The sequence below is a fragment of the Cornus florida genome, unplaced genomic scaffold (genome assembly GCF_030987335.1).
Source record: "Cornus florida cultivar Cherokee Brave unplaced genomic scaffold, ASM3098733v1 CherokeeBrave_3.0.0_Hap2_Chr07, whole genome shotgun sequence".
In the NCBI taxonomy this organism is placed as follows: Eukaryota; Viridiplantae; Streptophyta; class Magnoliopsida; order Cornales; family Cornaceae; genus Cornus; species Cornus florida.
The window spans coordinates 2,175,851-2,193,802 of NW_026775577.1; the positions used below are offsets into that span (position 1 = coordinate 2,175,851).

General features: G+C 32.8%; 1 protein-coding gene across 1 annotated transcript; it reads right to left on the reverse strand.

The window, feature by feature from the left end:
- Window positions 1-9,605: 9,605 nt before the first annotated feature.
- On the reverse strand, window positions 9,606-11,830 carry LOC132267545 (uncharacterized). Its single transcript, XM_059768695.1, has 3 exons — window positions 11,407-11,830; window positions 10,567-11,336; window positions 9,606-10,481 (listed from the first exon to the last, which is right to left on the reverse strand). Exons 1-3 carry the CDS (start codon window positions 11,828-11,830, stop codon window positions 9,606-9,608), a joined length of 2,070 nt encoding a protein of 689 aa, XP_059624678.1.
- Window positions 11,831-17,952: the final 6,122 nt, after the last annotated feature.

A 17,952-nucleotide genomic window follows, 5' to 3' on the forward strand; every position in this document is an offset into this window, starting at 1 on the left:
ACGAGAGATTGACCTCTTTGTAGAAGAGGGAAGCATTAATGACTTGTTCATGAATGATTTTTCCAAATCTGTTAGGCTCCGAACATTGAAAATCGCATTCCAACTGATCCCAATAATATTTACTCGTGAGGTCATGTTGAATGCAGGTGAGACATTGATGGAAAGTGAATGAAGATAAAAGATTGGAGGGCGTGGTACATAGTGATGGTCTAAATAGAGAATGATGAAGGTAGCTCCTAGAGTGATAGAAACGTATGCTGCAGCGTCTAACTTGGGCGGCGCATTAGAGGGTTTAGAGGTGTGCTGGGCGGGAGCCGGTGGAGCTTCCACATTGAAAGGGTAAACGGCGGCCATCTTAATTTTGCTCAAGGCGGCACTGACATGGCCCAAAGCTACTTGATCACGCTGATCTTCCATTGCTTGATAAAATTAATCTATCACAGAGAATGGAATACTTGAATGAAGGTAATAATAACACATAACAACTACTGTAATATAGAGCGTTTTAGAGATGAATATATGTATAGATACATACAAGGAAGATGTGTATATATATATAACAATAAACGTACAAGGAAAGAATTAGTGATGGTCTCAATTTTGTTCTAAATTTTTTAAATCAGATTATGTTTACATAAGCTTTTGAACCATATTTTTTTCTGGTGTCTCCTATATCAATCAAAACACAATTCAAACAAACAAACTGAAACACAAATCGCACCGGATCACATGAGAGTTCAATTTGAACCCTAAGAATTATAATCAAACACAAATCAACCAAGGTGAAGAAAGAAATTAAGTAATAGCACAAAATAAATATATACTGAAATACTGAAACACTGAAACTCTTTGCACATTTAATAATAGTATAGAAATGTTCAGATCACTTTCACAGATTTTGTTACATATATCTATATATAGATTTTGTGACCAATTAGGTGTGGTCAATATTAAATACATGGGGACGCTTTTGTCCACGTAAAATAAATAATATTCATATAGACTTGAGGCTTTGAACAAGGATGATTTTGTAATTTTAAGTAGTTATAACAACTGGGTGATAATTGGCTGACCTCATTTTTACACAATTAATGTCAATTATTTCATTTCAATTAGAGAAAAGAAGCATGCCATAATAAGTATATTATATACGAGTATAATGAATATTTACATGGGTATAGGCCCACTGACCATAAAGGCAACAAAAAAGAGCCCAACAAGAGGCTTATATAAAACCTATCTAGGTTTACAGTGGGAGGCCCAATCAACGTGTTACATATAGACTGACCCAAAAGAAATTGGCACATTTAGAATGGCCCATCAACTTATTCATAGTCTAAAAAAGATTTCTACTATATATAAATAAATATACTAACTAATTAATTCATTTGTTGAGACTTGCCTCGCAATGTGTAAATATGTCTCATTTTCACACTCTCTTCTTGATCTCATGATTTTTTTCAAAACGCATATACAAAATTATCCAAACGTGGACCTCATCTATAAAATAGATTCTCCTACACTAGTGATAGTATTATAAATCAATTATATCTTGAGAAAAATGCACCCATTAAAACATTTCTTATTATCTATACAAACAAGTTGTGACAATAAAACTTTATAATGCAATTTGAGACACTTAATTAATATTATTGTTTACTAATAAGGTGATTGCGAACAAACTAATCCAACTTGTGTCATTGGAATAACGGTATATATATAATATAAAAGTCATTACAACTCTGAGTATAAAAATTAGAAATGAATTAAGTTTTATAATACTATTACATGTGTATATAAATAAAAATTTATATTTATAATTGTGTTCTCGTTGTACATTGTGTCCTATTTTTTCTAAATATTGAACCCGTAATATTATATTCATGTCCCCTATCCATATTACATAGATCAGAGACCAAAAATTCAAAATTATATTGCATTTCATTTTTTTGAAAAGAAAAATATCATTTTCACACAAGATGCTTTATGCCTCAATTAGAAATGACTAATCCTTCCATTATAGTTCAATCACTCGCCAGCTGTGGGACCCTAAAAAAAGTTGCAGTTGCCAACTTCATTTGAATCAAAACGTTTGGACGGTGGAAAATCATCCTCCATATGTTTCTTGCGCAAATCGTGTGGCTAGCTTGTGTAGAATGGGGTCCACCAAGTGGAACACTACACCTGATCTTTTCTGCTGACATGGCACTAATCCGTTAAGGGCCCAAGACAACACCCCACTCTTGAACTGAAGAGGACAAGAACAAACGGAGCATCCGATATATAGTTGGTTTCCCACTGACAACCTATTCACCAGGTCCCACTCATCTCTCTCTCTCTCTCTCTCTCTCTCTCTGTGAAATGTTAGATATACATGACATGTACTAAAGAGCTCATCAGCATGTTCTTCAAACTGGAAGCCGAAAACATCTGATAAACAATTAATAACAACTTTAAACGTAAGTCCATTCTCATCACTTCAATTTTTTATATTTTTTATAATTCGTTTGATTTTTTGTCTATTTAGTTTGGTTAATTATCTGTTTATGTTTGACACTCTATTTATTCAAATTAATATTAAACTGTAGTTCATAAGGGTTTCTAGCATCAAAACTAGGGTTTTAAAAGCTAGCTAGCTCCTTTTTTACTTGATTGTTACTGTTGATTATATACATGTATACATGTATGTGTATATATACTTTGTTTTGTTTTGTGTAGAGCAAGGTTGTGAGCAAATTAGATGCCGATGAATATAATTCATAAAGGCCGTGGATCTCCCAAAGTTATATTGTCTGAACCCACAAGATCGACGGTTGAGGTTTGTTATTTTCCCATCATTTTTCTAATATTCTTGATTGAATTGACATATAATGATAGGCTACGAATTAAGGCGTAAAATACTTGTTTTGGTTTAATTTTGAAGGAGAGAGAGAGTTACGGTTGTGTGGTGATGTTTGATTGGAAAGAAAGAACCTTTTAGATTGATACAATTAGAGACTTATTCAATGTGAGAAGTTTTCAAAAACCATTTTTTTTTTTGTGTGTGTGTGTGTGTGTGTGGAATTGTTGGGTAATCAAAATTGGTATTTGAAAGCTAATTAGGTGATGAAAAATATAGTTAAATGTAGAGATGTAATTAAATGTTTTCATATTTAATCTGTAATCACATTACCCGAGTTGACAAGGTTTGTGTTGGGAGTATTTAAGTGAGACATTGAATTACATCCCCATTCCCAATGATTAGGTCAACTTAATCATGCGTGTTTCCGCATATATTTTTAATTTGATTGTGATACTAAGTAATTGACTGCTCCCCCTTGATTTCATCTGCCAAATAATTTTCGTAAAGGAATTCTCTGCTTGTTTGAACACCATCTCATTCAACATGAATTGGTTCCAGGTGCTTCTGTATGGCGGGTAGGTTATTTCTTGAAAGACTGAACAAAGAGAAGAACTGCTTTTTACAAGCAGCAAGGAATTTAAATTTAATTAGATTATAGTTAACCACCATTTTGACATCTAATGCCCAGATGGTTCGTTTTCTATGTGCTAGAATTCTGAAAATGCTCATTACCGGCCTTTTGATTCTGAATAACCCGGGCCTTTGTAGGAAAATAAACATGATTTTGTTATTTAGTATTTTTCAAGTATTTGGCATACATAATTCATTTGTGCATTTAGCATGGTAATGGCTAGTAAATTGTCTTAATGGGAGTTATAGTGGAGGTTATGGGTATTCAACCTACTAAATATTATACTAGTGGGAGTAATTGAGCATCTAAATGTAATTGGTTGTGCATGTTCTAGACATGAGAGAGCATCTAAATGTAGTAAAAGCAGGCTAGCAGACCTGTCACCTGAGAGTACAAGTTAAGGGCAGACACTGGGTGCAATTAATGCCATAAATTGTGATTAATAACTAATACATAATTTTTGTTATTCTTGCTCTAGTTCAATTTTCAGTCAAAAATATTTAATTATTTCCCTCACATAAAGCTATTGGTTTTCATGAATATTGTAATGAAGCTAATATTAAATTACATGTAATCAATTGATTACATGTAATTTTAAACATGTAATCAATCAATGGGCTCAAAGCCTCAAACATGTAATCAATTGATTACATGTATTTTATCTAGGTAAACAGTGGGAGGCCCAAAGAACAAGCATATAGAATGGCCCAAAAGAAATTGGCACATTTAGAATGGCCCATCAGCTTATGCACTTTATCTGTTTGATGAGCTCCCTTCCTAAATATAATTCAATTATCAAAGGATAACTGGTGACACTATATCATATATATATATATATATATATATAAAATGAAAATTGGTGTTTGATCTTCAAATTAGACCTCTCTCTAGGCATTGTGAATAGGGTGATTGTTAGTTTATTATATAAACAATCCTTTAAATGGAGATGAGATGATGACCTGATTGGATGAAGATAATTTTGCATGAAATTGTGTCTTAAAATTTAAACTATTTTTTCTCCAATTCTACTTCCAAAAATACCAATATGAAGAGAGCATAAATTTATTCGCAATCTAAGACCAACAAAATACAAATGAAGCGAGAAGACGAGTACAGCGTTCTACAAATCTCCCTATAATTCAAGAGAGGAAGAAAAAAAAAATAATTTCAAAAATTGTGATTATGGCTTTAAATATATATATTCTTTAGTTTTCAACCATAATATACATCTAACAAGAAGTAAATATAAGAAAGAAAACCAAAAACCTTGAACTCTATTGTAGAACAGAATCTTAATGAAATAGGTGACAGAACAATCAAATAAAAAAGTTTTCTACTGTATATAAATAAATATGCTAATTAATTAATTAACTAAAGTTATTTAGAGTGATACTTCAATTTCTTGCAATATTGGATCTTGCATTGCTTGGACCGATCCCCAACATTGATGCCCTTGTTCTTGTTGTCGTTGTGTTATGAGAAGAAATTACGACCTTCACATCCTCACAAGTGACTCTCATATTCAGCCGTTTGTCAAGATAATATGGTTTTGCACCGAGCCTCACAACATCATCTATGGTCCCAGTAAAATTCATTAAACCACCACTTTTTGACCAATTTGCCACCAAAATATCATCATTGGCCAGGGACACCAAGGTAGCCTGTAGGAATGTTTTATCCTTCCCCAACTGATAGAAAGGTGAGATAGTAGCGTGGATGACGAGAGATTGACCTCTTTGTAGAAGACCGAAGCATTAATGGCTTGTTCGTCAATGATTTTCCCAAATCTGTTAGGGTTCCGAACATTGAAAGTCACCATTCCAACTTATCACAGTAGTATTTACACTAGAGGTCATGTTGAATGCAAGTGAGACATTGATGGAGAGTGAACGAAGATGAAAGATTGGAGGGCGTGGTACATAGTGACCGTCTCAATAGATTGCAGTGTACACAAGAATGATGAAGGTAGCTCCCAGAGTGATATAAATGTATGCTGCAGCGTCTAACTTGGGTGGCGCTAGCACACTAGAGGGTTTAGAGGTGTGCTGGGCGGGAACGGGTGGAGCTTCCACATTGAAAGTGTAAACGGCGGCCATCTTCATTTTGCTCGGGGCGGCACTAGCATGGCCCAAAGCTACTTAATCAATAATATTACTGCGACATTGATCTTCCATTGCTTGATAAAATTAATCTATCGCATAGAATGGAATACTTGAATGAAGGTAATTAATAATAACACATAACAACTGCTGTAGTATATAATATAGAGCATTTTAGAGAAGAATATATGTATAGATACATGCAAGAAAGATGTGTATATATATATAATAATAAACGTACAAGGAAAGACTTGGTGGATAGTCTCTCAATTTTGTTCTAATTTTTTTAAGTCAGATTATGTTTACATAAGCATTTGAACCATAATTTTTTTGGTGTCTCCTAATATCAATCAAAACACAATTCAAACACAAACCGAAACACAAATCACACCAGATCAGAGAGTTCAATTTGAACCCTAAGAATTATAATCAAACACAAATCAACCAAGGTGAAGAAGAGAAAGTAATAGCACAAGCCCTTAAATCAAACACATAAATATGATTTTAAAAATAATTTTGTAAGCAACATTACATAAGGCAATGAGACCAGGTGAAGCAATTTTTATGATTCAAGCTCGAAAGGGGTACCCCGAATGAATGAAGGTACGGACCCCAATCACCTCCTTTTTCACAACCTGTTGAACTTCAGCTTCTGATGGTGGCTGCAATAAGGCTTGATTCATGTCTTCTGTTATTTTGCCCGGGACGTATTGTCCAAGTGATAAAGGGGTTGAAAGTAGTTGGACAAAAATAGAATTCACTTTTGGGTCATTCTATTTTTCCCATGTAAATGAACCAGGTAGAATAAAACTTGGAAGGAGAAATTGTCCTAATTTTGGAAAATCAAGCTCCAAATCCAAGGAAATGACTCCCAACATCATTGAAGTGATGAGTTAATTTTAAATTCATATTCGAAAAAAAAAAAATTGCAGGTGTCAAAGGTTTTTAAATAATGGAAACTACATAATAATCATATTCCATTTTTGCAAACTACTCTTCTTTTTTTTAAGATTTTTATAAGATGATTAAATAGTAAATGTATGATGAGGTTGAAAGATTATGTTACTTTTCTATTTATAATATTTTTAAAAAATTAATTAATTAATTAATTAATTATATATATATAAATAGAATTTAGTAAATTTTATTGTTATATCCTAACTCATATAAAGTTCATTCTTCCAGCTAGAGAGAAGATAGATCGGTGCAATGCAGTGCATGGAATCAGTGTGAATTATATATATATATATATATATATATATATATATACCGTAAAAGTGACGTGGCAATTATTTTCAATTATTATTATTATTATTTGATTATATATCTCGTGATTCTTGGGAAACAAAAAAAAAAAAAAGCGATCCAAACTGTTCAAATTGTTATTTTACACTATCATATGCATATATTTACTATAGGGTAAAGTGCAATAAACTCCCTTGAACTATACCCCAATGAGCACAAAACCCCCTTGAATTTTTAAGGTAGCATTTAACCCCCCTCAACTTAGGAGGTTGGTGGCAATTTACCCAATCCGACCATCGGCAAAAAATTTCGCCGTTAAATTGAGTCCCTTAATACTATAATTAAATTAAATGACCATTTAACCCTTATCATACAAAAATACCATACTACCCTTATATTATACATATTGTTACCCATTCAACCCAAAATCCCTAATTCTTCTCTATCCTCTTCAGTCTTCACCAAATTTTCTCTCTCTTCTCTATCCCCATTGAAGAACAAAAGCAGAGCTATTCGTATTGCCAATCAAAATAAAGGAGTAATAAAGAACAGTCTAAAAGTGAATTTCAAAGATTGAAGATTTGGGTGTATTTTGTAATCCCTTCATGTTGTGAATTGGCACAACAGGAGAAAGCAGAAACAGCAAGTGAAAGATTACCGAACGGCGGGTTAGTGGTTGCATGCCCAACTTCTCGAACGGATCTCTCTAAACATCTTGGTTCTTTCCATTTCCCCTCTACCAAACGAGAGCGGCGTGTACACCAAACTGAGAGCGGCGTCCACACCATGAACTTTTGCGACGGCCTTGATCGGAACACCACGGCGATTTTTGTGTTGCTGTGACAGAATATGAGCAGGTCGTTTTTGTGACCTGGTTTTCGCCATGGATGGTAGTGACCTTTGGGTTGCTACATGTTAGAGGATGGGGTCGCTAGTACTGTAGTGACCCAGCAAGCTATGGAGGACATGGGTTCCTCTGTATTATATCTCTCTGTGTGTCAATCTCTCTCTATATTATATACACATATACAATATTTATATTTTGTATTTTTTTTTTTACAGTATGAGTTCCTCTATATCTTCTTATATATGTATACATAGTTTAATTTTGGTTGTGTATGTGGCGCGCGCGCGCACACACACACACACACACACACACACACATATATATATATATATATATATATATATATACTGATGTGTAGTATTTTCTTTTACAAAGACTGAGTTCTATTGGTGAATCATCTTTGAGTATTCAAAAGGGTCCTTTCAAGAACTGGAGATGTTTTGTCGTGAAAAGGTAGCCGTGTACATTTCTGATTCCAAAAACAATACAGGTTTTTTCCTTTTTTAAGTGCAGTGCGGGTACTTGCAAGTTATGGGAATGGTGGGTTGCTTCCTTGCACTATGTTATCAGTTTAAACTATTAGCATATCCCTGAGTTAATTTCAATCTGTTAGGACTTTGAACATTTAGCATATACCTGGGTTACTTTCAATCTGTTTGTTATTGGTGACGCTATACAGGAATAAATCAATGCCCAGGCAAAAAAAGAAAGTGAAATTTAGCCTCAAATCAAATTAATAAAGGTGATCGGTTGAAGATTTGCGCATTGTTTCTATTTGAAGCTTCACCCTTTACAATTCATGATGCTGTTTTAACTGCCAATTATGGCAATTTGATTCTTCATCACATATCATACATGTCCTTAACTTGATGGAGTGGGGATTTGAACTTGGGCTATCACACCACATCCAGTTATTGTGTTGATCATGGCAATTGACCAAAAATGAGAATTTGACCTAATTGAGTAATTGACCTGCTGCACATAGCACCTAACCAAAACTGGTAATTTGACCTAATAGAACAATTTACATGCACTTAGCTACTACACATATATTCTGCACATAACACCTGCACATATATACACCAAGTAACTACTGCACTAATCTACTACTCATATATCCTATATTTAGTACACTTTATTGCACATATCATTCATCAAATTCACTTACCACCTGCACATGATACACACAAATATTAAGTCACAATACTAATTCGCATAGTGCACTAGCAAACATAAAATTTAACAACACAAACATTAAGTAACAGTCTTCAAAGATACTGAACTTTTATTACATAACCAAATTAATCTTAATGTTTCCATATCCCAGTCATCAGTACTTAATTAATAGAATATTAATATTTGGTCATTCTTCTTGTCAACATAAACAATAAGACAAAAAAATAATTTAAAGGTCATTCATGTTAACAAAAGCCATTAGTTCAGTACCATCAACCACCCAAAAAACTGTAACCATCTTCACTACCAACAAGCATAGTCATTGTCCATCATTGACCTGTGAAAGCATAAATTACACATGTTCAATATTTAAACAAGTTTCAGTAGCTACCTAAATAAGAAAAATAATGAAACACACCTAGAAAATGAAGCCTGTGTTGATGCCAGCTGAGAAAATGTTATGTTTTGAACCTATTATGAACATACACATGTGAGAAGATTTGGAAAACACCAGCAAAGAACTATGTTTACCGAAAAAAGAAAAAAAAATTAATTAAAATGTACCTCCTGACTCTGATTTGAAGGTACTGTAGTAGGAATTTCAGTTCTAGCAACTCTTCCTCTTTCACCCCTCCTTCCCCTTCCTCTCACTGGTTGTCCTTTTCCTCTGCCAATAATTGGTGGTCTACCTCACTTTTTTGGTGAAGGTTTCTCAATGACCAAAGGTGCAGAAAGTTTACAAGTCCTTGAGTTATGACCTTTAACCTAGCACTTTGAACATTTCAGCTGTTGCTTTGACCTGCTAAGCTTAGTTGAAGTACTGGGCTCATCATTTTTCTTGTTCCTAGCCTTCTTTGGTCTTCTAGTGGGTTTCCTAAAGGTTGGTGGAAGCAATGGGTTGGAGGGTTGTGCTTTCAACAACTGTCTTATAGGGAAAGGATGTATTAAACCAGAATAGGCCTTCAAGTATGTTTCCCTATAATAATATGGATCAACATATGACTCAGGCAGGTCCTTCCTTAAAAATATGCATGCTACAACATGCCTACAAGGTATACCAGTCAAATTCCATATTTTGCAACTGCAAGTTTTCTTCTCAAGATCTACTGTCTCGCCAATGCCAAAGCATTCAACATCATACTTGTTATGACCAGCATAAAGAACCTTGCACATCCTTGCTTGCCTTTTCACTTTGTTCAAATTCTTTTGAATTTCTGGACACAATAAACCATCCTTTGATTCCATCCATTCTCTTTTCTTTTGGAACCTCAACATTAAATGTCTTCTGATCCACTCCAACATGTATATAATTGGTTTATCCCTTACTTGAAGGATGATAGCATTCCAACTCTCACACATATTATTGATCACCATATCACTTTTTGATTGATATGTGAATCTTGATTTTGACCATAATTCAGGTGGCACATTGTGAAGCCAGCCATAAGCTTCAGCATTCAACACCTTAATATTCCTCATATGTACATCAAAATCAGCTTCTGTGAAAGACCTTGCTGCTTCCCACAACTCATTTTTTAGTTGTTGCCCTTTGAACCTGAGTTTGAAGTTCTCATATAGATGCCTCACACAGTATCTATGGTGTGACCCATCCATTATGTTCTCAAAAGTGTCAACCAGACCCTGCATTCACAAGAAAAATATTTCAATTCTAAACTAACAAAATTTTTAAACCACATATGAACTGAATAATGTTAAATATACTTACTTTTTGTCTATCAGATATGAATGTGATTTCTTGGTAAGGCCCCACAGCATCCATGAGCTCTGACATAAACCAATTCCAAGAATCCCTTGTCTCAGACTCAACCACAGCAAAGGCAACTGGGAACATTTGTTCATTTCCATAAATAGATACAACACTGAGAAGGTGACCCCCATATGGTCCCTTTAAGAAACAACCATCTACACCAATCAGTGGCCTACACCCTTCTTTAAAACCCTTTCTCATTGCAGCATAACAAATAAAAACCCTCTGAAATTTTCTCACATTTTCTTCAGCTGTGGGCTCAGTTTGAATTTTAACTACACTGCCTGGGTTTGATGTAAATATCAAATGAGCGTACTCCCTTATCTTTTCATATTGTACTACTTCATTTCCCTCAACAACATCTAAAGCTTTTCTCTTTGCTCTTCTTACTTTGTAGTCTGACACATCAATATCCAACTCACTTGCAATAGTACACTTAAGTGTATTTGTTGGCATGCCTGGATTAAATCTCACTTGCTCTAAATACTTATTTGCTAAGTAGGTAGATGTGGCTTGTCCATTTGTATGAAACCAAAGGTAGTTATTATGCTCTGGAACATATGTCTTCACTATTATGCAATCCTCATCGTCTAGCTTACTTGCAAATATCTTCCAACCACAACCCCCCTTACATACTATAGAAATCCTATCCCCATCATTTCTTTTGAACTTCAAATCAAACCTTTTCTTCACTGCTATTTCTCTAAGTGCTAGTTTGAAATCTGCAGCTGTCGCAAATTTCATGCCCACTGCTATTTCTTTTTGAAGGAATAAATTCTTGGTGCTTAGGACCATTACCCTCATCATCATCTGATCCACATGCACTTATCAACTCATCAGTAGGAGCATAATCAAATTCAACCTGTGTAAAATCTGCTTCAACTTGTGCATAATCATCAGTTGAAGTTAAGCCCTCATTTTCTGCACTATGTGTTGAAATTGAAATTTCTTTCCCTTGCAGATTCAACATAGGTGCAACAATGTATAACTTGACCAGGTTGCCTTCCCTTTGAGCTTCATAGTCATAAAACATCCTTAGAACATCTAAATCACATCTGACCTCTCTGAAGCAATGATTACCATTTAAGAATGGTACTTTATAAAACACTTCTTTGATATCCCCATATCCCAAATTATTTGCCATCTCTTGGATATCAGTATAAGTCATGAGGTCTGGGTCTACACTTTCAATGAAGGATGTAGCTTCTCCTATGTATGTCATATGGGGTGTTTTTGAAAAAAGACCTCCATAACGAAGCTTAATACTATAAAGGTGCATCTACAAAATTTGTACAAGACAGGCAAGTACTTTAAACACACTAAAGAAGTAAAAAGTGGAAAGAAAAAAAAAAGAGTGACTTAAATGCAAGCACTTTAAAGGTGCATAAAGACAAACAATAACTTTGAAGTGTAGGATAGGGTCAATGGTCACAAGTGCATTACAAGTGGACAGTTTCAAAAAAAAGAAGAAAAAAAAAAATTCAAACTACATTCAGCATGACCACTCAATCGCGGGGTAACAAATTCAATAGCAACTCCACACTTCAATAATTGAAAAGGACCTAAAATAAATACACAACAAAGACCATTCAATCACAATCCAAACATACAAATGATTTTACTAGGGACCACTAATGACCAAGTTGCTGCCTACTAAAAACATTATTGATGTCTGATGCAAAAAAGAACAAGCTTTTGGTACAGAACTTTAAAAGTAGATGCTTTCAACACTATATAACAAAACATGGAAGAATCTAAAAGTGACAACATATGCAAATACACAATCAAATTTATGTCGCCCATAACTTAGTAAATCACTACTCATTTTTTTTGCAATTTTTACTTAATATGTTTCAGTTGCTTAAATTTTTGAGAGAGAGAGAAAAAAAAATAATAAAAATAAAATAAAATAAAATAAATCTTTCACAGGTCATTCACAGGTGGAAAAAAAATCAAATAAAACCAAACATCTTGGATTAACATACTAAACCCTAACATAGAACAATTTTCACAAAAACTTAGTAAATCACTACTCATTTTTTTTGCAATTTTTACTTAATATATTTCAGTCGCTTAAATTTTCAGGAAAAAAAAAAAAAAAAAAAAATTCTTTCATAGGTGAAAAAAAAAAAAAATTCAAATAAAACCAAACATCTTGGATTAACATACTAAACCCTAACATAGAACAATTTTTAGAAAAATTTAGTAAATCACTACTCATTTTTTGGCATATTAAATCAATATTAACAAACTAATGTGCTAGGGTTTAGAGCTTTACTGAGTAACCCTTGAAGATCAAGACTGAAGATCGAACGAAAGCACGAATTTGATCCTAATCAATAAAGTTTTATCTCTCTGTATTCAATATATGAAAGCCTCTGTTGATATTGTACTCCGTAAATAGGGTGAATGAATGGTGGTTGGTGATAAAAGTGTCAATTACAGTGATAAGGGTGAATGTGTGTCAATCATTAATTCACTGCCTCCATAAATAAAAATGGGTCCCACATCAATTTAACAATTTTATTACTTATATTTTTTTTATCTGTTTTATTACTTATATTGATGCGTTTTATTGAAGGGATAAAATGGTCTTTACACATTTCCGATTATAAGATGTCACCGGCAAAACTTTCTCTGTCCTAAAACTTAACTAAACTCATAGTTTGGGGGGGGTTATTTGTAGTTGAGTGGGGTTTGTTGCACCTGGGGTATAATTCAGGGGGTTTATTGCACTTTACCCTTTACTATATGGATAACAGAACTTTCATTTAAAATATTTTTGATATATAGCTACTAACTGTACTATTTACAGTATCACTTCATTGGTTCTTTTTCTTAATTTCTTTCTATATCATATATTCATATCCTCTAATTTTTTATAATACAGACACAACACAGTACGACACGAATATATTGATTAGTCAATTAAATTTTTTAAAATTCATTTATATATCTTTTGAATATAATCAGATAATCATTGACCTTTAATTAATTTATAAATTTTAAAGGTACATAAAGTTAGAATATGACAGTATTCAAATATTAAAAAAAAAAAATGTTACTATATGATATACCATTTACTATCGTATCTTGTCATTATAACTATAATTTTAGTCGTTAAAAGTTGAGCAATTTAATATATTTTTATAATGTTGTGTTCAGGAATGATTATGCATTTGTTTTATGTAAGACGAAGAGCTTGTAATGTATTAGTCAACTATTCAAAATGTGTTGGCCAATTATTCGAAATTGACCACTTATTCGAAATGTGTGATTGAATATCCGCGGCAGTGTCCCGTGGTTCAAAATTATTCCTAGTGTGCACCTTTCTGCCCTGGACCAGCTTTTGGCCCTCCCAACGATTCTCTCTCTCATTTAATAATTATGTTCAGCTTCAAACCCATGCATGACCAAGGCAGAGAAGTGTTGGATAAGACTGGGTATTACCTATATGTAGATTCAGTGCCCGTGCTCTTTTTTAAAATAAAAATAAAATTCAATCTAACTTTGGCTTTAATATATTTGAACGTGAATCCATAGTTGGACCAACACTTCAAAGTTATTTGATTTATGATGAATTGGAACGGTGGGTGACATTCACAAATTATGAGCATCAGACACTTTATTTATTGCTTTTTGCAGCTTTTTTGGGTTGGAATGATAGAAATTTTATTGAACCAGAATTAGGCCCTTAAAATTTTTGTTCAAAAGTTACCACATTAGTCAATAACGATCTCATTGTGTTTGTGTCCCCTCCCTAATATAATAATAATAAATAACTGGTAGAATTATATTGTAAAATAGAATCTTAATGGAATAGGTGACATAATAAGCTAATAAAAGAGCTTTCTACTATTTATAAAAATAAATATGTTAATTAATTAATTGAAGTTATATAAGGCCGATAATTGAAGTTATATAGGGCCGATACTTTCAGTTCCATGGAATATTGGATCTTACATTACTTCGACTGATCACCCAACATTGATGTGACCTTCACATCATCAAAAGATATCTTTTTTTTTTTTTTTTTTTTTAAGCAACTGTTATATATAATATGAATAATTACAAGAGGTGGGCCATTTGATCAAAACAACCCAAAAAGATGGTAACAAAAGCCTAAACAAGGCCCAACAAAGAATATAACCGGTGCAATTATCAGTCCGACGGCCTCGGTAAAGGACGGCAGCTGGCAAGAGAGAGATTCCAGTCCGAGAGAGTATCCGTCTCGAAGAGGAACAATCACGTAAGAAGCCCAATTTGAGAATAGCAATGATGGTGGAGGTGATTCTAGCAAGAACCATTCTTTGAGTAGAACTCTTCCCAAGATACCCTCATATTCAGTTGTTTGTTAAGATAGTATGGTTTTGCACCAAACCTCACAACATCATCTATGATCACTGTAAAATTCATTGCATCCACACCTTGGAAGATTTTTTATTTTATTTTTTTTTTTTCAAATTAAAGCAAGCTCAGAAGATATAAAGAATGATATAAATAGTTTCCAAATAAAATTACATAACCATTTGTAAAGGTGTGATAGACTATAAACCCTTAATTTTTCCGCTATTAATCAAAATTCAAATGAAAGAAAACGAATCTGTCTAACACAAATCACATGTGACTTCAATTGAACTCTAAGAATCATAATCAACACAAATCAACCAAGGTGAAAAAGATTGAGTAATGGCACAAACCCTTAAATCATGTGCCAAATACAATGAATCTGTCAAATATGAACAACGATGAGGAAGAAAAAAGAGAGAAAGATCCCACTGACCGGAGCTCCGGCGACGTTTGTGAGGCTGACGATGATGGTGGCGGTGGCAGTCAGTGAGGGTGGAGAAGGAATTTGGGAGTGTCTCAAAGTTTTCTTGATGGCTAATGAATTGGGAAGATTATTAAGGGATTTTATTTCAACCTTAAAAGAGGTTAAGGGGTAACTTGTAAATTTGTTAGCTCAAAAGTCGAGACCTGGAATACACATATGTTATTGTACTAGTATTTATTTTTCCTAATAGTGAATTAAAAGTTTTTCTCTTAATGGGTTTAATTCAGTCAGATTCCTGTGATTTGTTCACTCTTTAAAGAGACCTCTTTATATATATAAAAAGAGAAATGATAGGTCTTCCCATCTCAATTGCCGACTCTTCCTTCGAATATGACTTGGTTGGATCACGTTGGAACTCTTAAAAAACAATCCCGTAAACATCTCTTTCTCTTGGACTTATTTCCAACCACGTTGTATTCAGAGCAAAAGTCGACAATTGAAATCGAAAGACCTATCAGTACTCATTATAAAAATTCAATCAGACTCTTTATGTTTTTCGGCTACAAATCAATCTCCCTCTTGGTCAACCAGTCAAAGCTGGTTGAAGACACTTTTTACGACATCATAAAAAATAAACAATAATACCTAAATTACTCTCGAATAATTATGTTTGACTACATTCAATAGTCATGTTTGGCTAAATTATATATATTAAATTTAATTTGAATATGGTTGTACACAATTTAAAATAACACTATGCTTGTAACCAAACAGGATTTTACCATATATAATATAAATATATATTTATGTAATATTAATACAAAAATATATTTATAAATATTATATAAATATTTTTATATATTATATAATATAAAAATATATATAGTATATAATATAAATATATATAGTTTATAGTATATATAGTATATAAATATAGAAAGTACATACGTGGCACAACCCAATTTTTTTCTCTCATCGCTCATCTTCACGTCAATACGATTAATCTCTCTCTTCCCTGAGGCATTTTAGACAACAAGTTTCATCTCTTCTCCATTTTTACCAAATCCTTCGAAGGAAAAAAAATGGATTTGCCACAGATTTATCCATTTTTTCCCTTCAAACTCTGTTTTAGTTGCTCTTGATGTTCGTATAAATGATATAATCCCATTTCAAGTAAAAATGATTTTTGTATCAGTTCTTTTGGAGTGATCCCTCCCTCCTTGTCTTGATCTCTGTTGGAGTTTGTTGAGTTAATAAAATGTGAATTAGGGAAAAAAAATAAATAAATAAATACTACTTCAAACCCTTTATACAATCGCATAGTCGGAATTATAGATGTATTCCTTCCAAAAATTTACACATACATATATAAATCGAGTAAGGAAAAAATTAACTCTCTGCAAAGCCAATTTACTTTTCATTTATAAATTTGCAGAAATATATATTTCATATTGAATTGCAAAATGAGAGAGAGTCCATGTGCAATTCGTTGGCTCAAGCGTGCTCCACCTTACCCAACAGAACAATTTTAGCGTGGTGAAAACAGACCCAGTTCTAAAAAAGGTGTTTGGTTAGCTATATATGGAAAAATGACAAAAAAGGTAAATTAGTCATTTCATTCAATTATTTTGTTTTGTCAGTTGATAATGTCTCACGGAGTCTGACTGAATTTTTGTAAATGTGAAAAAATTTCTTTGAAGATTAAAAAAACACAAGGGGTCTAACTGAATTAAATCCAAATTCACCGAATTCGTACATACTTTAATAATTAGTAATGAATTACCTCATACTCAAGTGCCTCCTATATAATAACTTTTTATTTATTTTAAAATTATAATTTAGATCTTCAAAGTCAAACAACTCAAAAAAAAAAAAAAAAAAATGGGGTCATTGTGATGTCATATCATTTCATTTTGGAATCTAAAGTTTCTTTGGTGGTAAAATATTTTTTTTTTAATTTTTTTTTGGGTATTCGGAGGACTCTGAATTTATAAAATATTTTTCATGTAATTTATTTTATTTTCAAAATAACTAAAAATAATTTATCAAAATTTTTTTTAGGTTTCCTCATTTTTCCGGTATTTGGGAGAGTTAGAAAATTATTTTATACTAGCGAGAGGAGAGAGAAAGAGGGACACAAAAGAAAAAGATTATGTTTCCACGTAGTGAGAGGAAAGAGAAAGTATTGCCGAGGAGAATGGAATTTGTTTAGCATAGAGAAAAATAGTTTCGGGTAGAGAGAGAGCTTGTGTTTCATTGAGAATGGAGAATGGAGAATGAGTGAGAGACATATTATATTACTATATTACATTATGGTACTAAATATAGAAGGGTCTCAAATTTAGTACCATAATGTAATATACTAGTATATGTTTAAAATATCACTACTTCTCATAATTGAACATAATTAGTATTTTAATCAATTAAAAAATAAAAATTTTTAGCCATAATTTTCATAATTAAAAAACGATGCACAATTATATATCATGTAAATTTATGGCAATACATAACTTTCAAAAAAAAAAAAAATTATGATAATAAGCACGTATTTATAATACCAATATATATAT

Excerpts from the sequence above, each read along its gene's own strand:
- LOC132267545 (XM_059768695.1), bottom strand. The coding sequence starts at position 11,830 with ATGACATACATAGGAGAAGCTACATCCTTCATTGAAAGTGTAGACCCA. Across the intron at positions 11,337-11,406 it reads TGGATCAGATGATGATGAGG|CTGCAGATTTCAAACTAGCA; the intron begins GTAATGGTCCTA and ends AATTTGCGACAG. Across the intron at positions 10,482-10,566 it reads TCATATCTGATAGACAAAAA|GGTCTGGTTGACACTTTTGA; the intron begins GTAAGTATATTT and ends TTGTGAATGCAG.